The sequence below is a fragment of the Vigna umbellata genome, chromosome 1 (genome assembly GCF_029865625.1).
Source record: "Vigna umbellata cultivar VRB3 chromosome 1, Vumbellata_1.0, whole genome shotgun sequence".
Classification (NCBI taxonomy): Eukaryota; Viridiplantae; Streptophyta; class Magnoliopsida; order Fabales; family Fabaceae; genus Vigna; species Vigna umbellata.
The window spans coordinates 8652559-8678496 of record NC_142165.1 but is presented as its reverse complement, the minus strand read 5'-3'; the positions used below and the strand labels follow the sequence as shown (position 1 = coordinate 8678496).

At 34.0% G+C, this 25938-nt stretch overlaps 3 protein-coding genes across 3 annotated transcripts; all 3 read right to left on the bottom strand.

Moving 5' to 3' along the window:
* Nucleotides 1–1426: 1426 nt before the first annotated feature.
* On the bottom strand, nt 1427–2824 carry LOC124841965 (putative glucan endo-1,3-beta-glucosidase A6). The gene has a single exon (XM_047318350.2). It carries the CDS (start codon nt 2662–2664, stop codon nt 1555–1557), a length of 1110 nt encoding a protein of 369 aa, XP_047174306.1. The 5' UTR covers nt 2665–2824; the 3' UTR covers nt 1427–1554.
* A 1945-nt stretch (nt 2825–4769) lies between these two features.
* Nucleotides 4770–8433, bottom strand: LOC124841968 (putative sugar phosphate/phosphate translocator At3g11320). Its single transcript, XM_047318353.2, has 4 exons — nt 7718–8433; nt 6457–6560; nt 6126–6354; nt 4770–5439 (listed from the first exon to the last, which is right to left on the bottom strand). Exons 1-4 carry the CDS (start codon nt 8156–8158, stop codon nt 5293–5295), a joined length of 921 nt encoding a protein of 306 aa, XP_047174309.1. The 5' UTR covers nt 8159–8433; the 3' UTR covers nt 4770–5292.
* A 14113-nt stretch (nt 8434–22546) lies between these two features.
* LOC124840510 (large ribosomal subunit protein eL33w-like) lies at nt 22547–25175 on the bottom strand. The gene is made up of 5 exons (XM_047316574.2): nt 25045–25175; nt 24893–24928; nt 24434–24662; nt 24309–24351; nt 22547–22748 (listed from the first exon to the last, which is right to left on the bottom strand). Exons 1-4 carry the CDS (start codon nt 25074–25076, stop codon nt 24310–24312), a joined length of 339 nt encoding a protein of 112 aa, XP_047172530.1. The 5' UTR covers nt 25077–25175; the 3' UTR covers nt 22547–22748; nt 24309.
* Between the last annotated feature and the right edge of the window lie 763 nt (nt 25176–25938).

Here is a 25938-nt window from a genome sequence, read left to right as displayed (position 1 = left end):
CTGTGCTGGGCGACGCAAATGAAAGTGTGTAGGTTAAGTCGAGGTGAATGAAGCTACTACCTCGGTTACTAAAAAGCCCGAGGTAATATCACAATATTGCACCGGTTAAAAGCAATGGCCGAAGTATAAAGTCCCCTTAACCACCTCGGTTCCTGAAGAACCGATGTTGTAGCTGACCTGTCAGTGGTTCAGGCAAAAAGCAGGCGAAAAGCATGCATTCACAGGTGCATAAGTCTCGGGTGCCTAAGAAACCGAGACAGTAAGGCTGTTAGTACAACCATTCTGCTTCGGGTGAACTGGTGACCGAGGTATATAGGGTTTTATGCTTCAGTTTTTCGTAACCGAAGCATATATGGCGCCTTCAAAAGTCTTTTTTTTACTAGTGATTATTAGCTCATATAGATTTTACTGAGATATGATATAATAAAAGAAGGGTTAAATATGTTTTTAGTCCCTAAACTATTGGCCGTTTCTGGTTTTCGTCCCTCTTTCAAAATAAGGTACAATTTGGTCCTCATTCTTTTCAAAATTTTGGTTTTAGTCCTCGAAAACTAACACCGTTAAAAATGTGGTAGTTTTCGAGGTTAGTTTTCGAGGACTAAAACCAAAGTTTCAAGGACTAAAACTAGAGTTTCGAAAAGAATGAGGACCAAATTGTACCTTATTTTGAAAGAGGGACGAAAACCAGAAACGGCCAATAGTTTAGGGACTAAAAACATATTTAACCCATAAAAAAAATACAAATGCATTTCAAAGAACAAAGAAGTACGTTTACCTATCTTGTAATAATGATTTCAATTTAAACCCAGTTAAAGAAGTTGTAAATCAATTTTATTTTATGCCACAGTTCATCCCACAATGAATAGAGTGATCCATTATTTGTAATCACCCATATATGGCCCAAATATTGGAGTGTAGCTAGAGGGAAATTTTGGGAGATAAATTCTAAATAAAATTGGTACGTATTTTTAATTAATTTAAAAATCAATTAAAGTGTGAAAACTCAATAAAAATAAATAATAAATGATAAAGGTACACGATCATCTTATACATACTTATTAAACATTTAACTTTTTTTTCTCATATCATATATTTCGTAAACTCTTCACTTTTATTTTCTTTAAATATATAAATATTTTAAACATAAAATTAATATTTTTTATAATAAAAAGTTTGCACAAAAAATTATATCATAGAAAGTGATTGACAGTACTGAAGATAAATAAATAAATATATAATATATGTGAATAATTTAAGTTAAAATATTAATATTTTAATTATAGTTATTTTATTTATACTTTCTTATGTTAAAGGAATTTGTTGAGATATTTATTTTTAAAGAGGGTGTAAAAAGTATTATTTTTCTATCCCAAGATCAAAGAGAATCAGCGTTCACACAAGAACCAGATGTATTGTTGTTATCTATCATGACATACAAAAAAACCTAATCGATCAAGAAATACAAAAGAGAAGAACCAATGTAATTATGGCCACGTCAGTCTCTGCATGAAGAAATTCCACAACAAAAACAGCACAACTCAACCGATAACAAAGTCACGCAATAACGAAAATCAAGAAAACGATGATCACCGTCACGCGAACAGGAGAAGAAGCAAGAGAGGAAGAGGAGAAATCCACGCGATACTTGACAGTTCCGTTTGCGTAGAGAACCCCCCAACTCCTTCCTGTTCCTTCGTCCTTATCGAACATCTCGTACACGAAAACCTCGCGCACACCGTCCTTCAGCAACGGCGTTCCCATCCCGGACTTCAGGTGTTTCACCAGGCCCTTCAGGTAAATCCCGGCGTAGCCGAGGTTGGCGTCGAACTCGTTCCCGACGGCGCTAAAGCTTGGCCAGCCGGTTTCGGTCACGACGAGGGGGATTGTCTCGTAGCCGGCGACAGCGAGGGCGGTGACAACGGCGTCGACCATGACGTCGAAGAGGTTGCGGTAGCGGACGCCGGTGGTGAAGTCGTCGCGGAAGTTGAAAGGGTATTCTTGGAAGAGCGCGATGCCGAGGGGGATCTCGGGGTTCAAACGGTAGAGGTTGTAAGGGTAGAGGTTGATCAAGAAGCAGGAATCTGTATCCTGCAAGAATTGGAGGAGCGGACCGAAGAGTGTGATCCCCGGGGGTTCTTGAAACTGTGCGTTTGAGGGCGGGAACGGGGATGACAGGGCGGTGACGAAGGAGAACGACGTGGACACTTTGATCTTGCGGATGCCGAGGACGCGGAGGGACACATGGACGTTGGAGATTGCCGGGAGGAGGTCGTTGAGGGATTCCGGGTGCACGTCGGGGAAGGCGTTGCCTACTGAGATGGTGGTGATTTTGACACGTGGATAGAATGGTACTACGTGGGTGTAGAGCCAGGACTCTGCTACGGAGCGGTTTTGGGCGATTTGAGAGACCATGTAATTGGGGATGGTGAGAAAGAGCGTCGTGTTAGTGTAGAGGAGGCTCCGGGTGATAGAGGGGTCCGCGTTTTCCAACCGGAGGGATCTCGCCTTCAGCTGCCGGAGGCCACCGGAGATGCGCTCCACCTCCTGGGAGTGGTGGTTGGAGGAGCCGCTGGGGGCGGAGTAGGTGACGCCTATGCAGGGGTGGGGGAGAGCGTGAGGGAGGAGGCAGAGAAACCAGAGAGCCACGAAGAAGAAGCGCAACATGGTTGTTGTGGCTCTGCAAGAGGAGAGAGAAACAATGGAACAGAAAATTAGTTAGAGAGGCTTTCAAGTTTTAAAATGTGGCGGGATCTATACTTTTTCCTCTTTCTTTCTTCTTCTCTTGCTACCTGCATGCATTTACACTCACTATATTTTAATTTGCTTTTTCTGAATTTCATTACATCAAAGATTAAATCAACAAGTTCTTTACAAAAGAATATATACACACAATTCATTGAAATTTATTTTAGTATCTGAATCGTTTTTTTCAGATTTTTCCTTGCTTCTTCTGGTACACTGGTCTCAAATAATATAACACCATATATAATCATAGAAGCTTCCAGATGTTTTGGTATGTTCTATTTTTTTAAGCCCTCTAAATGACTAAATGTGACTAGAGTAAGTCTTTGCACACTGGTTCAGTGAGACTTTGTATTTTCTGTCTTTTTGTCAAGTTTTTCAACGTATTTAAAATTTCTAGAAATAAAGAATTTTTCTATCGATATTTAATTTAGCAAATAGTTTATTCTTTTTATTTAGTAGTAAAAAGACTCGTGTTTAAATTGGTGAAAAACTTATATTAAAAACACATTAATCATATACAAATATAGGATTATTTATTTATTTCACTTTTTCTTTTGTATTCGTTAACTAATAACTTAATAACATGTCCAATCTCTAAAAAAATTGCATGAATCTAGAAAATGATTACACGGTATGGAAATACTATATATTACAAATCAATTGTTGCATAAGATATAACAAACAACTTTGTACAATCTGAGCGCATGTCGAAGTTTCTCTTCAACTAAACTGTCGAAAAAGATATTTATCTTTCAGTTTGTCAACTGGGTTATTTCAATTATGTAGAAGCTGAAGTTGTTATAAATTAAAGGTCAAAAATCTACATTAGATTTGAAAGTGTTGGTGGCACGTTTGGTGAGCTTAGATCTAAGCAACGGAAGAGATATCTTTTATTAGCACTTAACAAAAGACCAAGACTTGTGACAAAAACGGTCTATTCGGTTGATAAGCTATCTACCCGATTGCATCAAGTGCTCTCATTGCAAAGGAACCTCAAACGTAGATTTTGTTTCTTTCATTTCATTGTTTTTTCCCTTTCAGTTGCATTGTTGACATTACAATTGCAACGATTATATTGAATATATGTTGGATTTTTTTTTTCAATTTTAACTTCTAAGTTCTTACTTTTGGCTCCCATTGTTGATGATGATCTTCATGTTTCAGTTCAACAACTATTCCTCCGTGGAAGATGTTCTTTACTGTAAGCCTCAGAATGAGAACCTCTTCAAGGAGGCAGACTCTTTCAAGAAGAACTTCCACTCTCATATATACTCTTTCTTAACCTCTTTTTTGAATTGGTGCCTCAATAATTGGTGATAATTTCAATTTGAATAGCTATCAAGCAAGCTGACAAAACAACTCCTAAACTGGTAACAATCTTCAATTTGCCTTTTTGAAACTTCGTTTTGGAATGAGCAATTTATAATATGGGTTTACGGAATTGGGTGTTTCTGCTTACTGTTGATGATACCTTTTGGTTATTCTAGACAAAGGTCCCCTAGTAAAGTTGCTAGCATGTTTTCTGGGACCCAAGAACAGTGTTCGAGAAGATAGGATTCAGAAAGCTCATTAACCCTTAGTTGCATATTGGTTAGTGACAAGTGTTCATTGTTGAGGCCCTAAGGAAATGGATCTGTTTGAATATTTAATCCCTTGTTCACTAGTTGTGATGTCGCTTGCTTTGTAAGTGACCAAAATATAGCATTCGCGTATGTTTTTAAAAAATGAGGGGTTTAGTAAAAAGCTGCCTCCTATGGAGATAACAAGAACAAAAATGAACTTGAAAAGCAGAAAATTCAAAATGAAGAAAGCTACACTTGCAAGATCAGGGCTACTAAGGAGGAAGAAAAGTAAAGTGATGACCGTCTATTCATGTGTACGATGCAGTTGGGTCATCCCAACTTATCTTCCTAACTTTGCCCAAAACTAAAAACAATGGTATCGCATTTTGAATTACTTAAAAATTATACAAACAAAAAAAATTAAACGAGTTTCCTTCAAATTATTTTTATAAAATAAGTCAATGCAGAATCTAAATATATTTGTAAAATAAAAAAGGGTATCTGACTACATTCTAACACATAATGAACAAATAGTTGTATAATTTCCTAGTTTGAAAGACTAAAGAATCTCCTCAACCCCCATTAAGAAGAAGATATTACACGCTACACATTGTTTTGGGATAGGCAATACAGAACTTTTGCTATGAAAATAACCGCGAACTTTATCATCAATAAACAAATGTAAACAACAAATGAGCAGAGGATCCAATTCTACAACTCTTTCTTCAAAGAGATCAGTCACTTATTGAAACTTTGTACTGTGGGCTATTTCTGCACAGGTGCTAAAACGGTGGGGAACCCGTTTAATGAGGCTTTCCATGTGGGGTAAAAAAATTGTATATATAGTCTGAAACATCCGGATTCTGATCACAATCATGCTAACAAATTTGCCTCACGGAATCTCGAGGTTGTCCGCACAGGGATGAAAACAAATATAGGGAATCCATTGCTGACTTCCCAAATCTCATGAATGACAGCATCTGTATCACTTGCTTCGCTTTTTGGCTTCACTATAGAGTACTACTCCAAGGACTGTGAATGAATAACCCATCATTCCAGTGACTGACACTGGGTTTCTAAATATCAGAATTGAAACTACTACTGCTACAGCCCCTTTAGCATTCCCAAGTACCTGCAAGAGCCGACTCTCGGATTAGTTGTTAGAGCATGAACTTAACATAAGTTTGTGCAAGTATCAAGTCCTGGACTGTTTATCCAGTTATTCTCACTTGAATCAGACTCCTTTGACCTTTCACGAATCCAAAAGAATATGGTGTTACAGACTCGTTTACAAAGAAAACGTCTAGAAACAAATTTTTAAATCTGCATTTCCACGGCAAACACCCCTAAACAACAACTCCTATAATATCTATAATCAACTTAGCCAAGGTATCTCTAATGAACTGAATCAGTAACATCTGAAATGTCACTGAACAGTTAACACAGATAGCCACTCATTTTACGGAGACTTTCAGTCAATAATTTGGCACCATTACAACTAGAACCCCATGACCAGCCAGATAGCGGTATTTGAAAATAGTGCCCCGGCACTAGTTTTAGAGATGCAATAGAAAATATTGCTCATTAATCCTTATGAAACGGAAACTGGAAAACTAAGTGCTTGAAAATTTTGAGGAAATCCACTAGTTACTAAACAATCTAGAAAATGAAGGCACTAAAGAACATATGGAAACGAATAAATTAAAAAAAAAATAGCATTGTGACGATAAACTTGTGTTAAGCACACGCGTTCATTGAGTAAAGTATTAAAATTTGCAAAAGCAAGGACGTACGCCTGTATAAATAAGTGAGGCATACCTGCAGGGTAAGAGCACTGGTATGTTTGGTGACCAAGAAATTGGTCAGGTTGACAAGATAAGCAAGTGCTGAATTAAATAGCAGATACCAAATGATCTTCACATCATCTCTGGCAAGAGCCAATGTAATGCCAATCACATTTTCTTCCATCAGTAGTGTGGCAGGGAGAAGGAAAACAACAGCAATTGGAGCCATATAAAGAAGAAGGTTCATAGAATTCAGCTTCTCTCTGGAACACGAAAGAAACGAATCAGTAGATATTTAATATAATATAATCTGATCACAGAAGAAAACATAGTAATGAACTAAACAGCATGTTCCTTATACATACCCTTCAGAAGAAAGTAAAATTCCTTGCAACACTGATTTTAAGGCTCGGGCAGCTGTAGCTGCAACACATACTATGAATCCAAATAAATGGAAGCTCGGTTCACTCTATAAACGAAGAAAAAACAAAGAACAAGTACATCAGAAGCTATAGATTATTTTTGTTTTATACTCATCAATACTTGAGTAATACATAAAAGGGAGAAAAAAGATCTGCCAATGCTTAATTTGTCCCTCGCCGACAGTTGAATTTGATTCAACAGCATTTAAAACTTCTAAATTCATGAAAAAAAATTCCCAGTTTCTAAAAAAAATCAGCAAGCTGGGGACAGAAAGTGAGTATAATGAAAACCAAGAATGCTACACAACATGAACGAAACAAGTTTTTATTTCTAACCGGAAATATCACACATAAAGCAAAGATATCTCTGCTTCTCAAACAAACCTAACAAAACATTTTCTTAAATTAAGTAACTACAGAAGAGATTCCGATGTACAATCCAAACAATATAACAGTTTCATGAAAAGTAAAAATTCCCCAATGGAGCTGCATAACCCTACATCCTAGCGAATTGAAAATAAAACATTTCTAAAGTCATAATATTTTGCGATAGTACCGACAAGTGCAACCAACCAATCAAAAACTCTAACTTAACATAATAGAGTAACTAGCATGAATCAAAGAGCTTTAACAGTCATCTAGTAACAAACTGCGATACATGATAGGTGTATTGACTTTTGGAAAAACTATATTAAAAACCATAACAACTAACTATAATTTCTAATTGATTGCGAGAATTGAAGATTACACACCATAAACCAAAAAAAGAATCATGCTCGATAAGACTTTATAATATCACCCACTCAAAAACCATCTTGTATAAGACTTCTAAAGTAATTAATATAAAATTTTAAAAACTTCACATACGGTAAGTACTGTAATTGGATGAATGGCATGACTAAACAAGATTGTTTTCTTTATTTTAATAATGATTCCAATAATAGTACACTCCTACGTTAAAGTCGTGGAGGGCTTGTCTGCAAGTGTCGGTGCTATAATTGCCTAGCATTTATAAATAGGTATTCGTAAAACCGCGTTTAAAAAGAAATAATAATTTTTGTTAATTTCTGACAGACTAAAAGCAAAGCGATAATTTAAATAATTTTTCTATAAAATTAAAAAAAAGCGCGAGGAGTAGGAAGAAAAATAAAATAAAATAAAATAAAATACGAAATAAGTTAGATTGGGAATCGCGACGCATTACCCCGCTGGCAATGACGACGCCGGCGACGACGGGGACGAGGGTGAGGTAGGTGAGCCAGGCCTCTCTCTTGAAGGTGATGAGATAGGCGAAAACGGCGGTGAAGAAGGGAGTGGTGGCGCCGATGGCCTGGTTGAAGGAGACGGGGAGGTAGCGGAGGGAGACGTTGCCGAAGACGACGGAGACGCAGAAGACGAGGCTGAGAGCGGCGATCTTGAGGAACTGGAGGCGGGAGCGTATGGTCTGCATGGGAACGAGCCTGAGCCAGGCGATGGCGACGTAGCTGAAGAGGGAGCAAGCGGTCATGTGGCACATGGTGAGGAATATAGGGTACTTGAAGCCATAGTTACTGAGAAGGTACTTGTTAAGGAGCAAAACCCCAATGTTGGTGGCGTACCAGGCGGAGACCAGAGCTATGGTGAAGAAACGGCTCCCACCCTTCATTCTGTGATGGAGAGAGCGTGGATCTGAGAACCTTCCGTCTAAAATTCCCTTCCATCAATCTCACAACCCGCTCCTTCCTCCATCGCCACCGCTTCACTGATTTGATTTGATTTGATTGATTGATTCCAATGTTCCAATCGAGGGCGAGGGACTGTTTGTTTCGGCTCAAAACCCAGCAACTGATTTTATCAATGGATGCCAAAGGCAAAGCGCGTAAACAAACAGGTCCTTCGCTTCCCTCTGCTTTCTTTTATTCCCTTTCTTCCTTTTTATTTTATTATTTTTATTTTCCCTGTCATCAAATGTAATGGGTTGGTAATTTTGTTTTAAAAGAAAAAATAGAATTAATGTAATTAAATTTTTACAACAATTATTTCTTTTTTTAGTTACTTTTCTGTGTATTATTCTCATTATTTTTAACCACGTAATTTGTCGTATAATAAAATAAACTTTCACATGTAAGAAAAAACAAGATGACAACTGTAGATGGATATTTTCAACGTTCACATTAATGTGGGTGTACACCGGAAACCTACTCTCCCCACTGATCGGAAATAGATTTTTAACGGATTCTGATTTTAATATTTGGTTTGACCATTTTAAGATATGATTGGATTATATTTTATATTTTCTTTTTAATTAAAACAATGACGTAATAACAAAAAAAAATACGTAATAGGTAATATTTTGATAGAGATAATAATATATTATTTTGAAATGAATTTTTAATTTTATTAAATTACAGATAATATAAAAAATCATCCTATCTTCTATGGGTTGTAGTCTTAAAATATTTACATTTTATTTGTAAAAAAAATTTAAGAAATAATGATTTTATTTCTTTGTTTATAAGCGTCTATGTAGTTGAAATTAGGGAAATAGAATGGATGCAAAAAATAAAGCGGTAAAATAATTAAAACAAATAGATAAAAGATTTAAGTGAAAATAAAAAGTTGCTTTTAACTTTTTTTACTTTCTATTTGAATAAAATTATTAGACAAACCTAATTTTATTATTTATTTTGTCTTTACGTTCTTGATAGAAGAAAGAAGAATGGTTTAAAAATGATTAGAACAGTGTATTCTTGGGATCAGGATTACTAGAGTTTTACAGAGTAGTTTGGAGTCTAATTGGTTGATAAAAAAAGAATTTATGTAAGAGAATAAATAAGAAAGTAGAGAATGCAGAGGATTAAAAAGGGATATGTTGGGGGGTGGCGCAATTTGTGCAGAAACATGGGTCTGAAAATAGGTAGACCTGACACCAACCTATCAGTTTAAACGTATGAAAGGAAAAAGAGAGGATAAGAGACTCTGATAACGACACACTGGATCTCATAATTAAATTAAATACTAAATCATAATCAATATACACCACCCCTTCGTCAAGGAAACTATATCCCACCAATTACTTTAATAATTACTTTAACAATTACTTTAATGACGTGCTTGGATTAGAGAGTATATGTGAAAGTAGGGTTTAGAAAAAAAAATGTACTCTACCGAAAAGAAATTCAAAATAAATTTAAGAATTAGAATTGAATGGATAAATAAATTATTTTTATAAATAAAGTTAATTTAAATAGATAATTGTGATTGAATTTTGTAATATCCCAAAAATACAGTATAAAACTATATAATAGAATAATCACATATTAATAATACTACAGATCAGTCTTACAAAAGATAGGACGTACGCTTATGGCTGAACGACCTTACATAATAACGAGAAAGTTAAAACTATAAATAAGCAATCTAGACCGAACGGTTTACAAAAGGCCTATATCGAACGATCATACAAAAGAAAAAGGTAAAAGATGATCAAACAGTCATCGAACAAATAAACTAACTACTGACCAAACGGTCTACTATTCGGTCTTAACTTCTACCTCGACCAAACTTTCTTCTTTCAGCGCTTCTTCCAGCAGCTCTTCTCTTTCTGCTCACATCCACACGGATGAGATTGCAATAGGACAAACGACCGAACGTACAAAACAGACAAGACAGGAAAATAGGGTAAGCTTATGTAATTTAATTCATGTATAAGCATATTTCATAAAATCAATTAAACCAGATAAATCATTAACTCTTTCATGAAAAGCCTAATATTAGACTCTGACTGTCCGGACTATATGAATTCTGTGTAGCTATGACGTTTGTGCACCCGGGTGATGTAGTAACTGGGATACCCTCAACAGTTGTCACCCGAGGTTAGTCCTATCTGTCCAAATTAACCATAACGACTAGGACCTCCTGTCATTCCCGTACATGACTTACCCTTCTCTACGTGAGAAACGGGTAATCACGGAATATCAGGATGAACCGCCAGCTTAGCTTTATCCACATTCATACTTTACTAATTTCCAATATCCATTCATGAGATATTCCTCCCCGTAATACTCTTTCATAATCAAAGTCATTTCATCCATAGCATATTCCATCATCTTTCATCATTAAAACTTCAACTTAACCAATTTGAATAAAGATCCCGTAGGATACCAAATATCAAACGTTAGTTTTTAACCCAGAACGAGACTGAAAACTTGGAGTGAGACCGAGATGTCTCCAACTCAAAACTAATCAAATCGAGAGAGTTACTCACTTGTTGTGAAAGGGACCGAATACAATAATACTTCTCAGAGACCAATAGAATCGAACGTTATTTTCAAGTGAGCCAATTTAATGAACTGACTCTTGAGATTTCAAACCGAACACCGTAAAGCCTAGGCCGAGTACTAAGACTCTAGGCCAAAACCAATTAAGACAGATATTGTAGGATATTAAATAATAGCACTTGACGAAAATATATGAAGAAACCGAACGCCAATAAATACTTAGCTTCTTAATGAATTAAACATCAAGGAAACCGAATGTCAGTCGAAGACCGGGCACTGTAGAGAGCGAACGCTATTGAGTTTGGACGAACGCTCTTATTATAAAGATAGATTACGGAAATGAGAACTAGAGCCTGGTGTAAGACCGAGCACTTACTTAGTACGAGCGTTTGGTGTAAGACTGAGCACTACTTAGTATGAGCGCTTGGTGTAAGACCGAGCACTACTTAGTACGAGCGCTACTTAATTTATAGAATAAAGGCTTGATAAATATAAGATATCATTTAACTAATGTTCAAGAACGAACGAAATATACAAATACATATAGATATACTAAAGTTTATAATCAAATACCAAGGAATGAATATCCTTGGTTGAACGCTTAAGTAAAAATATTACAAAACGAAACGAAGACGCTAGTCTTCAACTAGAACTCTCTCCAAATGAAAGAATCTAGTTCCAACCGAGTCCATAAGAAAACCGAACACTATATCGAATGAGCGCTGGTCTAATACCAAACACTTATTAAGAACGAACGCTACTGAGAACGAACGTTGGTATAATTGAATGATCAATACTGACTCTCGACAACATCCCTACCCATTTCATAGCTTTCATTAATCATCAATACTTGTAAACGACATACCATATTTCATCATCAACCAAATCATCAAACACAATATCATTCCAGTTCCTCATACAGTCAACAATGCAGTAACAACCATTTTTCATATTCATTCAAAAATCAACAAACATGCATCCATACAAAGCAAGAATCTAAATCAAATTATATAAGCTTCCCTTACCTCTTAACGTGACCGAACGTTCACAGATATGGTTACTGGTTCACCTCTACAAATCCTTCTACCCTCAACGCTCGACAACTTCCGAAACTAAACTAAACAGAAAATCCAAAAACTCTCAGAACAAGATGATTGATTCATGCAACCCATAAAATAGGTTTGCATGTACCAGGAAACCACACGGCTGAGGGAGAGATGAACTTACCAGCTCGGAATCAAAAATTGATCTTTTCAAACAAACGCCCTCGACGCTGAGAATGCTCAGGTGTGGTCTGTTTGATGATCGGAGGAAGAAAGAGTAAGATTTCATAGAGAGAAGATGAAGAAATCTTAGAGAGAAGGAGGAGAAAAATGGAGTTTCAGAAGGTTGAAGAAGATGGTTGCATGCAGAGAGTGGCGTGAATTTTTGAAAATTTAGAGTTTTACTCCTACCGTCAAAACCGAATGACCACTCCACTGCTCACACCTGTCTTCTACTTTTTGTTTTCCAACTTCCCTTCCTCGGCACTTGTCTTCCACTCAGCTGGGATTTTTGGTGGATTTTTAATGAGTCTGACAAATTTGGATAATAGATTCGAATTTTATAAATATTTGATTTAATTTAAATTTATATTTTAATATTTATAAAATTATAGATATGTTTTTAATATGATATTATTTTATTAAAATTCATTAATAAGTTATATAAAATCATAATTTATTATAATAACCAATGTATTTTTTTAGTTCAAAATTTGTTATATTTATGTCATTTTTAAGTAAGATCGTAAATATTATTATAAATTTTGACATTTTAATTATGTTTACATTCTAAAATTTATAAATCATTTCATATATCCAAAACAAAAATGATATTTTTCATAAAAAATAATTTAATATAAATTTCCAATTCAAAAATATCTAAAATTAACTAACCCAATAAACTAAATCGCCGCATATGGATATGGTATAAGTACTAAATAAGATATTTAAATTTTAATGATATGTTGAATCATGTTTATAAATGTATCACACGACAAATAATAAATATATAATTTATATTATTTTATGTATTAAACTATGTTATCTACACTTCAAACTCGAACGGATATGTCTCAGGTAACTAGAATCATTAAATTAAAATAAGAGTATTGCTTCCAACACCCTATTAAATTTCTTCTTACACCTAATGTTTTTCTATAGGATATATGAAGCGATACCCTTAAAATGATGGTTGTAGCATTATAATATCAAAGTGATAATATATACATACGTCATCTGGAGTACTAGAAATTTTATTTAATAATAAAATTTATAAAATTACTTTCTTTTACATCATTATACATTTACCTATTAATTTATTAAAACTTTTAAGTTAATAAAATGATTTACTAGCTTAAAACTCATAAGATATTAAATTATCACTTACCAATTATCTTATAAACTTTAACTAGCTTAATTATACACAAATTTTACCAAAAACCCCTTAAAGATAAATTTGATTTTCTCAATATAATTAATTTAACATAAGCTAGGATGATAAACAATCAACCTCGTCTCTCTAAATATGTAAATTGGCTCTAAATATATAAAATGGTAGTAATTTATTTATGGAAGGAAACAAAATTTTAATGTAATCTATAATTAATTTCTAAACCTTATAACTTATATTGTTAATTTTTATTCTTTTAAAATACATTTTAGTCTCAAATTGTTTATTTCACAACAAGTAAGTCTTATAAAATTTAACAATAAGAGGTAATTATCACACTTTTGACCTATTTAGTAATTAGATAAGAACTTTTTGTTTTCTGTATTATAAATTCACATTATATTAAGAATCTGTTATTAGATACATAAATACAAAATGAACCGAAGTTCATTTTGGGGCTTTGTTTTAATGTTTTCTGTTTTAGGTCTTTATTGTTTTCTGTTCATCAGAGCACTATATATAGAGCTCTGTTTTCTGTTTTATGTTTTGTATGTGTTCTGTTTTACAATCAATGAAAAGCAATAACACTTTAATACACAGAAAGAAATGGGAACCAAGAAATACTTACTTGTCTCTTTGCCCTGATCATTTTCTCCTCTTTCACCACTGCCATCTGAAGCCTCTAAGGCTGCCGGACCACCGTGAGATCGCCACTCTCTGAGACGGAACCCTCTGGAAGCTCTCCGTTCTCTCTCCTGACTTGTGAAGAAGCGCTGGCCACGTCTACATTAGCCATTCATCTGATGGCTTTAATCTTCCATGGGCCGCCCAATATTGGGCTTCATCACAGTGCACATCACTTTGGGCCTCAGTTTAATATGGTACCAGAGCAGGTCTTGGACCTGTTCTGCCACTGATTCCGCTGCATTTTCTTCTTTTTCTTGATCTTTCTTTGGTTCTTTGAAATTTTCTTGCTAACTATGGAAAAACTGGACCAGACCAATAACCCAGTCAGCCCCTACTACTTACACCCAGGGGAGAACCCAGGCACCTCCCTCATATCTCAGGTCTTGAATGAAACCAACTATACTTCTTGGAGTAGAAACATGAGAAGGGCTCTCTTATCCAAGAACAAACTAAAATTCATAGATGGAGGCATCACAAGACCCGAAAGAAGTGACAGTTTGTTTGATTCTTGGGAAAGAAACAACATGATGGTGCTGTCTTGGATCATTAAAACCCTATCACCCCAAATAGCTGAGAGTGTGATATACGTAGAGAATGCACAAGAATTGTGGGAAGAATTGAAGGAAAGATTTTCTAAAGGAGATCACTTCAAATTCTCAGATTTACTCCAAGAAATTCACTCCATCAAGCAAGGTGAAAGGAGTGTGACCCAGTATTTTACAGATTTGAAAATCTTGTGGGAAGAACTTGAATTTCTAAGACCCATTCCCATTTGCAGTTGCAAAATTCCATGCAAATGTGATCTGTCCAAAGCATCACAGAAATACAGGGACATGGAGCATGTCATATGTTTCCTAAAGGGCCTAAATGAATGCTATGATACTGTTAAAACCCAGATATTGCTTATGGAGCCTCTACCCAACATTAATCGTGTGTTTTCCCTCATCATACAGCAAGAAAGACAAGGGAAAAATGATTCTAATCAGAATGACAGCAAGGTCCTTGCTAGTACCACTGAAAAGCAAAATCAATGGAAGAACAATCAAGGTTGGAAGAATTATGGACGTGGAAATCCTCCCAGAAATCAAGGAAGAGGGAGAGGGAGAAACCCCAACTACGGAAAACAGTGTTCCTACTGTCATAAGATGAACCACACCATTGATGAGTGTTATTCCAAGCATGGATACCCACCTTGGTACAAAAAGAATGACAACAGTGGTGAAAACAACACTGGACAGAGTGAATGGGGGGCAGCTAATGTCTGTTCAACATCTACTGGAGTGCAGACAAGTCAGCAAAATATCACTCAAAATTCTTTCACTCATGAACAGATGCAAAAGATACTGCAAATGCTGGAGAAAGTTGACACCCCATCTCACAGCATCAGTCAAATCCAGAAAGACAACACAGAAAATGCACCAGGTATATTTTCTTGGATCATAGACACAGGGGCAACAGATCATGTAACCCATGATAAAAACCAGTTTACAACTTTCTATAAAATCAATCCTATATCAGTAAAACTACCCAATAGTTCTACTGTCACTGCTCACTATGCTGGAACCATACATTTCTCTAAAGAATTTGTGATTTTTAATGTTTTATATATACCAGAATTCACTTTTAATCTCATATCTGTTCAAAGTCTTACTAGGGATATAAACTGTACACTAACTTTCTCTTCTAAGATGTGTGAAATTCAGGACAACTCAACATTGAAGATGATTGGGTATGCTAGTGTGTGCAAGGGACTCTACCATTTACAATCTTTTGGAAGGAATTTAGCTCCTAGTTTTGCTTTTTCGTATGAACATGACAATGTAAATATTTGGCACTTTAGACTTGGTCATCCTGGACATAAAACTCTTGATAAGATGTGTAAATTTTTCCCTTATATTCAAACTGCTAGTGATAATGATGCTTGTGATATCTGTCACTTTGCCAAACAGCACAAATTGCCCTTTCCTAAAAGCACTTCTTTATCTGATGACTGTTTTGACATGATTCACTGTGACATTTGGGGTCCCATATCTACCCCCTCTGTACATGGTCATAGATATTTTTTAACTGTTGTTGATGACTACAGTAGGCATACTTGGATTTTTCTTATGCATAATAAGGGCCAAACTAGAGAGCTGCTGCAGAGCTTTATTGCTAAGGTTAAGACACAACATAATAAGGCTGTTAAGGTGATAAGAACCGATAATGGACCTGAATTTAATTGCTCTAGTGTCTATAATTCGTATGGAATTGAACATCAAAGAAGTTGTGTTGAGACTCCACAACAAAATTCTGTTGTGGAGAGGAAACACCAACATATATTGAATGTAACCCGCAGCTTGATCTTCCAATCTAATATCCCTCACATATATTGGTCCTATGCTCTATCCCAAGCTGTTTATCTGATCAATAGACTTCCCTCTCCTATCATTAAAGACAAAACCCCTTACGAACTTTTACAGGGTAAATCACCCACCTATCTTGACTTAAAAATTTTTGGTTGCCTATGTTTTGCATCTACCTTAGAAGGTAACAGAAGTAAGCTTGATCCTAGAGCTAGAAAGGGTATTTTTCTAGGATACAAGAGTGGGATAAAAGGATATATAGTCCTTGACATTAATAGTAGAGAAATATTCATAAGTAGGAATGTTATCTTCTATGAAAATATTTTCCCATATAAAAACAAACAAGCAGGAAACAGTAATCATGATAAAGATAAAGGAGACCTATTTTTTCTTGGTGACATTACTTGCAGCCATGAACAAAGTTCTACTGAGAATGAGAGATCTACTAGAGAGGAAGCTGCCACCGATAATGACAATCCTATAGACCAAGAACTTGAGAATGTACAGAGGAAATCCAGCAGAATGAGAAGGACTCCAGAATACTTAAAAGATTACATACAGCAAAGTGATCACTCTCCATCCACTCAACTGTGTGCCAAAAATGGTTTGATTACTCCCTATCCCATTAAAAATTTTATGTCCTATAAATCTCTTTCAGATAAGCATTTGAGATACACTCTTGCTGTGACTGTGAACAAAGAGCCCAATTCCTATGAAGAAGCTAAGAACAGCCCTGAATGGGTTGATGCTATGAGGAAAGAAATACATGCTCTACAGATGAATAAAACCTGGTATTTGACCCAACTTCCTCCAGGAAAGAGGTCTATCGGATGCAGATGGGTCTATAAGGTGAAGCATAAGGCTGATGGCACAATTGAGAGATATAAAGCCAGATTGGTAGCCAAAGGCTACACTCAACAAGAGGGAATAGATTTTTTGGATACTTTTTCCCCAGTTGCTAAACTCACCTCTGTTAGACTTTTGTTGGCTCTTGCAGCCTCTAAAGGCTGGTTCCTACATCAACTTGATGTAGACAATGCCTTCCTTCATGGAGATTTGAATGAAGATGTTTATATGGATCTTCCTCCAGGATTAAATGTTGACAATAAAGGGCTGGTCTGTAAACTAACCAAATCCTTATATGGGCTGAAACAAGCTAGCAGACAGTGGTTTGACAAGCTTTCATCTTTTCTTATTTCTACAGGATATACCCAATCTAAATCCGACCATTCCCTATTTGTTAAAAGAAACCTTTCGGATTTCACAGCCTTACTTATATATGTTGATGACATTGTCTTGACAGGGAATTCAATGAAAGAAATCAATCTCATGAAAACTCTTTTGGATAATCAATTTCAGATTAAAGATTTAGGAGAACTCAAGTATTTCCTTGGATTTGAAGTGGCTAGATCGAAGAAAGGGATACACTTGTGCCAAAGGAAATATGCCTTGGATATCCTAGAAGAAACAGGAATGCTAGGGAGTAAACCTAGTTCTACACCTTATTTGAGCAATACTAGCAGTATGTACAAAAAGGAGGATTATATGGAAAACCCTAGTGATTATAGGAAATTAATAGGAAAATTATTCTATCTTACTAACACTAGGCCTGATTTATGCTTCACTGTCAATCTTTTAAGTCAGTTCATGCAGGAACCAACTAAGCACCACTATCAAGCCTTACAACACGTACTTAGGTATGTCAAATCAAGTCCAGCTGAAGGACTTTTCTTTGCTGCTGATTCTAATCCTCAGATAAAGGGATTCAGTGATTCAGATTGGGCCACATGTCCTAATACAAGAAGGTCTACTACTGGATACTGCATTTTCTTAGGCAACTCTCTTATCTCATGGAGGTCAAAGAAACAGAGTACGGTGTCAAGGTCTTCCACGGAGGCTGAATACAGGGCTCTTGCAGCCACCGTGTGTGAGATGCAGTGGTTACACTATCTTCTTCAAGATTTACACATTGAGCCAACAGCTACTGCTGTCCTCTATTGTGATAACAACTCAGCAAGGCATATTGCTCACAATCAAAGCTATCATGAGCGAACCAAGCACATAGAGTTAGATTGTCACGTTGTTCGTGAGAAAATACAAGCCAAGCTCTTACATTTGCTTCCCATTCGATCAGAAGGGCAACTTGCAGATGTATTTACTAAATTTCCTCACCGGACTAGGTTCAAATCATTATTCCCAAGCTTGGAATGATGAATATCCATCATCCAGCTTGAGGGGAGGCTATTAAGAATCTGTTATTAGATACATAAATACAAATGAACCGAAGTTCATTTTGGGGCTTTGTTTAATGTTTTCTGTTTTAGGTCTTTATTGTTTTCTGTTCATCAGAGCACTATATATAGAGCTCTGTTTTCTGTTTTATGTTTTGTATGTGTTCTGTTTTACAATCAATGAAAAGCAATAACACTTTAATACACAGAAAGAAATGGGAACCAAGAAATACTTACTTGTCTCTTTGCCCTGATCATTTTCTCCTCTTTCACCACTGCCATCTGAAGCCTCTAAGGCTGCCGGACCACCGTGAGATCGCCACTCTCTGAGACGGAACCCTCTGGAAGCTCTCCGTTCTCTCTCCTGACTTGTGAAGAAGCGCTGGCCACGTCTACATTAGCCATTCATCTGATGGCTTTAATCCTCCATGGGCCGCCCAATATTGGGCTTCATCACAGTGCACATCACTTTGGGCCTCAGTTTAATACATTAATTTACCATTTCAAGGCTGGTAAAATAAATGAGATTAAAATTTTGAAATAACTACTTTTAATTGTAAGAAAAATATTTTAAACTTTAATTTTAAAGAACTTAGTAAATAAAAATAATTCATAGTTATAACATTCAAAACATGTACTATTAATAGCGGGTGGTTAAATGTTGTAGGTGAGAGGACCTTGTCATCACCCGTTTCAATTGTTCAGTACAATTTTTGTCATCAACATATATAATTTTTTTTTCTTAATAATAAAGTCGAATCATATAGTTTTCATTAAGACATTGTTGATTTAAGTAAAAAATTTATCAACTAACACATGTTGTTCTTGCTTTGCTCTTCGGTAATAAAAGTTCTACGTTTTCTTAATAATAAAAAATTGAACAATGAAGATTGGTGAAGAGTAGAATTTTTTTTTTTAAATAAGACTCAAATACTTTATTGTTAAAAGGTCAAATAAATTTCATTTAAACGAATTTTACTTATATAAAAACTTTCATCTCTATATTTCAGCTCTACCTTACAAAAACACTAAACAACAACACAACACAATAATTATTAATTATTTTACATAGATTGAAAATAATAAATTTATTGTATAGGAGTCAATATAAATCTCAATTTATATATTAATTTTTTAAAAATTGATATAGACTTAAAAATCTGTTTAATATTATGTTAGTTTTTACTTCTTTTGAATAATTTTTTTACATGGAGGAATGTCTCTTTCTCATATTAATGCTTTATGTTTTCAACGAGAGTCTCACATTCTTTCGTTATACTTTATCTGTAATATAATTTAACTGGTGAAATTCAATATTTGACTCATGAAATTGTTGAGCCCTCAATCACTAAACTCAATTTCGACACTTATAACAATGAAAATATACTTAGTTAAATATATTATACTTGATATACTTGGATGCAAAACTCCAAAATTTTGATATAATTTAGTTAAACTTAAAAATAAATAAATATAATTTTTTTTCTTAACTTAAATAATATTTTAGATCAATATTGAAAATAAAATATATAAAATGATATAAACAGTTTAAACATTAATTTAAAATGTGGTTCAGACGTAAGTAAAATATAATGAAATTGAGTTAATATTTTTTTCATTTGGACTGAAAATCAAACTGTGCTTTGAGATAAAATTAAATTTTGAATTTTATTAAAATTTAAGAACTTAAAACTTATTTTATTTTAACGTTTTTTTTATATTAATGTGTGGAAGGAAAAAAAAGAAAAAAAAACGAGGATATTACAAATATTTTTATGAGCCACTCATTTCCTTGTATTGTGCGTGTCTTTTAGTGGGGAAAACTCGAAAACACGTGGGTAAAACGGCGTTTTATTTTTGGTCATTAAGTTACGTTGTTTTGAAGAAGTGACATTTAGGTAGTGAAAACAATATTAGGTTATTGTTAAGCCCAATTTCTTTGAAAAAATAGCTTTCTTCACGGAATCCCAATAATGCAAAGCCACCTGAAGTGGTGCGTATTACACCGTCAAATTTGGATTTGACGCGTGAACTTATAATAATAATAATAATAATAATAATAATAATAATAATAATAATAATAATAATAATAATAATAATAATGTAATAAAAAAATCATAAAGCATCACTTTAGCCAAAGTCAAAGTCAAGAAGAGGATAGGATAACATTAGCTATTTTTCCGAAGTGATAACATCAAGAAAATCTTTGAGCATGTAGGTTAGGTTTTGTTTTTATTTTAAGTAAGATTACTCATTTTATTTAATAAATTATTTATATTTATTTTAACTTTCAAAATATTTATTATGTACTTATATTTGAATTATATTTTTTGCTTACTGTCAAAATCAATTTAATTTAAAAAACATAAAAAATTACATCTGTTAATATATTAATAAATGTAAATTTAAGTCTGTTAGTGATATAACAAAACATAAATTCAAGTTTGTTGGTGAAATAATAAAACGTAATTTTTTTATGTTTTTTTCTTAAAATTATACTAAATTTATTTCTGAGCGAAGGATAACAACGTAAATTTATTTTGGAGAGAGAACCAATGTAGTTCAATTATGTCCGAGTATATCGAACATAGAAAATATAAAATAAATTTTTTAAAAGAAATAATGTTAGTGTATTATTGTCTTTCTGCTGAATTTTAAAATATATTAATACATAATAATTTAATATTTTATAATATATTAACATTAATGTATTTTGAAAGTGCATTAATGGATAGCAAAAACAAAGTGGGTTTTGAATGGATAGCAGTCAACAATGAATTGTTTTAATATGCACTTGGATAATGTGGTCTTCCAAACTTGTCAACCGAAACCTAATTTGCCATATCTTATTGTAAACATGAGATTTGTTTTATAGAGGAGGGTGGGGAAGGTGAAATGCACAATCACATCAAATGGGTAGTGAGTTTTCAATTACCTCATTAGACATTTCAACATTCAATTGCATGCTATATTCAATAAAGAATTATAATTGATTTTGTTTAAAGAATTAAGATTGAAATAACTTATTAAGTTGATGATATTAAGATTTAACTACTAGCATATTATATTATCAAATAACTTATTATTGTATATCCTTGTGCTTCCAAATTTCAGTCCCTTTAAAATAAAAATATTCTATTTACTTTTAGATGTAATATAACACATTTAATAGAATACATTAAAATTAGTTTAACGAGTATAGTTGAGAAAATATTTACCTAAGTCTCTTTACTCAATTCATATAGTATTTATTATTTGAAGTCACACATTGGTTATATAGACCCAATGATGAGCTTTAAGTCTCATAAGAAATTTTGATTTAAAAATTAATTTATTATTTACCTAAGTTGTTGTATAGACCCAATAATGAGCTTTGAGTCTCATAAAAAATTTTGATTTAATTAACCACTTTTGTAATTTAGAAAATATTTAAAAAAAACGGAGTTTATATTTTATCTTGAAAATATATGATTTATAACTAAAATACTTATAAATAAAAATGCACATCAAGATTATTGTTAACTGAGTTAGATTATTCAATCTTTATTTTTTTTTCTTTTGCACTCAACTTTTTTTCCAGAACAATATGATAATATTATTTTACTTGTATATTTAATCCTATTGGATAAGTATTATATCTATTATGTATGTAGTTTACTGAATATAGCTTGTTGTCGTGTTGAGACTGCCAATCGTATGGTATCCAGATGACCAACAGAGACCTTAGTGTCTTCTTATAATCATTAATTGAAAAACAAAGAAGTAATTTTAAATAACTTTTCAATTTATCAACGATTTAACGACTGTAATACAAAACAAAGTTAACACCATTTTTAAGGTCAAAATCCCCTCCGGTTCTTATTCACGTGCCAGCTCAGCTCCCCTAGAGAATACCCTAATGGTCTGCTTTGATTAAAATGCGAGTTAAAAGATTCAGACGGACAAAGAATTGCAGATCTAATATCTAACTTTTCTAGCAATTACTCTTTCAATAAGAATTTATAACAATTTAGTGGGGGACTACGTCATTGAATTTTTTAATTCCAAAATTTGAGTGGACACCAAACTGACAATAATGTGAAACAGTTGAGTAAAAAATCCATTTATAAAATTGAGACTCGAAATCCTCCTTGACGAAGAAACATACGATTCATTCGTCATCCTAAACGAGATACAATTCTGCTCACGAGCTAAAAAGAAACATAAAAAATTAACTCGCATAATGCAAATGTGTTAAGTATCCAGATAAACAAGCCCCACGACCAACGAGTCCTGACAATCTGCAAAACCAACGTGCAATTTCAGATCCAATTAGATCATGTAGATAAAATAGGGTCATCATACTTGATATTCTTAAGTGCACCACTACCTAGCAGAAGCATGTTAACTTTTGGGATTTTATTTGCCGCAGCTATTCAATGACATTATTGTAACTTTACAATCAGATTTCTTTCCTATGATTTTTGACGATACTCCCCTAGTCATAACTAAACCGTATAGCCAGAACAGAAGCGTTATCTATCATGCAAATTAATACACAGAATAATTACTTATACGTATACGGCATATATTAATATCAACAAAAAGCAATCTACAATAAAGGCAAATCCCAAGCAATATGAAAGGTACCGTGAATATTGCCTTCAATACCTAATTGCAAAATCCTCAAAATCACCACAAAAATTCCATCTTCAAGAAAACTGATGAAGATGTAAACCAATTACATTGGAGCATATCTCCATGGACAAGAGAAGAAGGCTCAAGCAGAAAGGTTTTTCACTTAATATCCGCACAGATAAAATCCTGAGAATTGATTTTGTCAAACAGGTTCCCAAGAAGAACTGTGTGCGACTTTTCGAAGAAAGTGTTCAATTCATCCTTGAAATAAAGAAATAGGACGGATAGAACAAAAAACAATACAATGGCGAGTTTTTAAAATGAAGGAATTAGCATTGTCTTACCAAATGAAATATGGTAAAAATATAATAACAATGATTTGGGTTATAATCTGAAAACTATTATTAACCGTGCCTTCTACACCTTAATATGCTGTAAACAGACACCATAACAAATAACAAACAAATTTTCAGAATCTGAATGAAACTGTGAGCCAATTACATTGGAGCATATCTCCATGGACAAAGGAGAAGGCTCAAGCAGAAAGGATTTTCACTTGCTATCTGCACATATAAAATCCTGGGAATTGATTTTACTAGGTTCCCAAGAAGAACTGTGTGCAAACTTGAAACAAGGAAAAAGCGAAAAACACATACACTACAACAGAGTTTGAATAGAGGGATTAGCATTGCGACATATGACAAAAGGAGAAATAAACTAACAATCAATTATTAGACTCAGACAAACTAGATGAGCAACATTAATTCAATGAAGATAACATTAAAAAATGCATCTCCTAAGGCATTATACTTTAACTAGTATTATAGCTACAACATTACCTTAAAACATCATATGAAATCTCCACAAACTGAATAAGCATACTAAATTTAGAAAACAAACTTGGTCTAATATGAACAATGGACAAGGCATTTCATCAGCAACAGATATGATTACTATAAAAATTTTATATTAAATTAAACTGAATTAAAAGGAAAAAGAGTACTTCGGCAGTTTGGCAATTGCATATAGCTTAGAAGCCATCCTTCTGTCATAGAAAGTGATTAATTGAAGCAAAAATCCTTCACTTTTTCCTTTATTGGGACAGTTTGTATTTTAAACTAGTGTATACAGTTGGCGGCATCCACTCTGAGATCATAGTTTTCAATGAAACATAGCAGGCTAACAGTAGATAATGCATATCTCAGTGAAAAAAGTAAATTTACCTCATATATTGCTTGGATACATAAACACTCTCACCCTTGCTCCCTGCAAAGGCATCAACCGTCAACACTAATAAACCACCAAAAAATGTCAAAAACAAAAACGAATTCTGTGTCAAAAAGTTTACCATCGATCTTGGCGGCAGATTTGACTTGAACTTAGCTCTAACGACACCACTGTTACCATGAGGTCTGGTGACCTTACCCCAAATGCATCGATAGTGGCTGCCGTTCTTCTTTACCTTGGCTTTGTAAATGTAAGCCATGCGCTTCCCAGCGTACCACGCAACTTCTTCCTTGGAGTTTACATTCTCAATCTGGATGAGAGAAGTATTTGGGTACTGATTTGACTTGGACCTGAACAACACAATCAATTTTTTTTCTTAGCACGAATATAAGCCCACTACCTTAATCAACATCTATTATCTACTGTATATACATGGCACAGATTAAAACTATTATGAGAAATCATAAACCTAATACTGTCACTGTCGCACGCACCTTTGAAACAAGTTAACACATGATACATAATTGAAAAAAAAAAATGAATCTAACGTTAATCGAAAAGAAAAAGAAAAACAGCATACCTCTTGTATCCAAGAATTGAGCCCCTGACATAAAGTCTGGCAAAGGAGAAAAACCACGATAGCATAAACAAAAGCTCTTGAATGTGCATTCCGCTAAAGTTTGTAAAAATGAAATTTAAGATTACAAAAGGTAAAAACTACAGATCGCAAACCTAACACGTTCTCCTTGGCGTCCTTTAACCATCTTGGTGATGAAGATGCCTCCTCCTTCTTCTCTTCTCTTCTTCTGAGCTCGGCGGAAGCAGGTTCTGCAATATCAGTCTCTGGGTTCTTATAAAGACAGTATAACAAAACGGGCCAGCTAGGGTTTTCTGCAAGGCCCATTGAATTGGGCTTCCCAAGGCCTTGCTTCAGTTTTAAACCCTTTTTTAAAAATAGATTATTAGTAGCTATACGGATTTAATATTTAAAAAAAAAACAAAACATTAGTTATACACTAATTTGCTTTAAGATTTGGATAAAGGAATTCCAAAAATACGGAACCATTTAGTAATTATTTAATTAACTATTATAATTTAAGATAAAATATAAAAATGTTAGGTTGGAACAGTTTTAAATTTGTTAAATGTTAAGAATTGTATAATTTATTTAAATAACAAACGTTACGATTAGATAAAACAGAAGTTAAGATTCGTATTTGTAATACTTTGAATTTTTTATTAATAGGTTTTTATTATAATATAAAATTGACACAAGATAAAGAAAATAACGTAAAGAAAAAACAATGAGAGAATATTGGTGAAAGAGGGATAACTAGTGTAGATAAAAATGGAAATTTTGCAAAGAGTAGATACCTTGACAATCATATATTTTATAAAACTCGATATAGCAATAAGGATGAAAACTAAAAACATTTGAAACAAAGAGAGTATATCGGCTGGTGTTTCGGTGCCATGACATATAAACTAATCGTTTATCTATAGAAAAGCCTCACCAAAGGAAAAAGAAGAAAACAAAGTCTATGACACAAGTCCAACTTTCCACCAATGCATGTTTTGTTTTCATAACCTCACACTCCCTTTTGCATCCTTCACCTTAATCTCTGT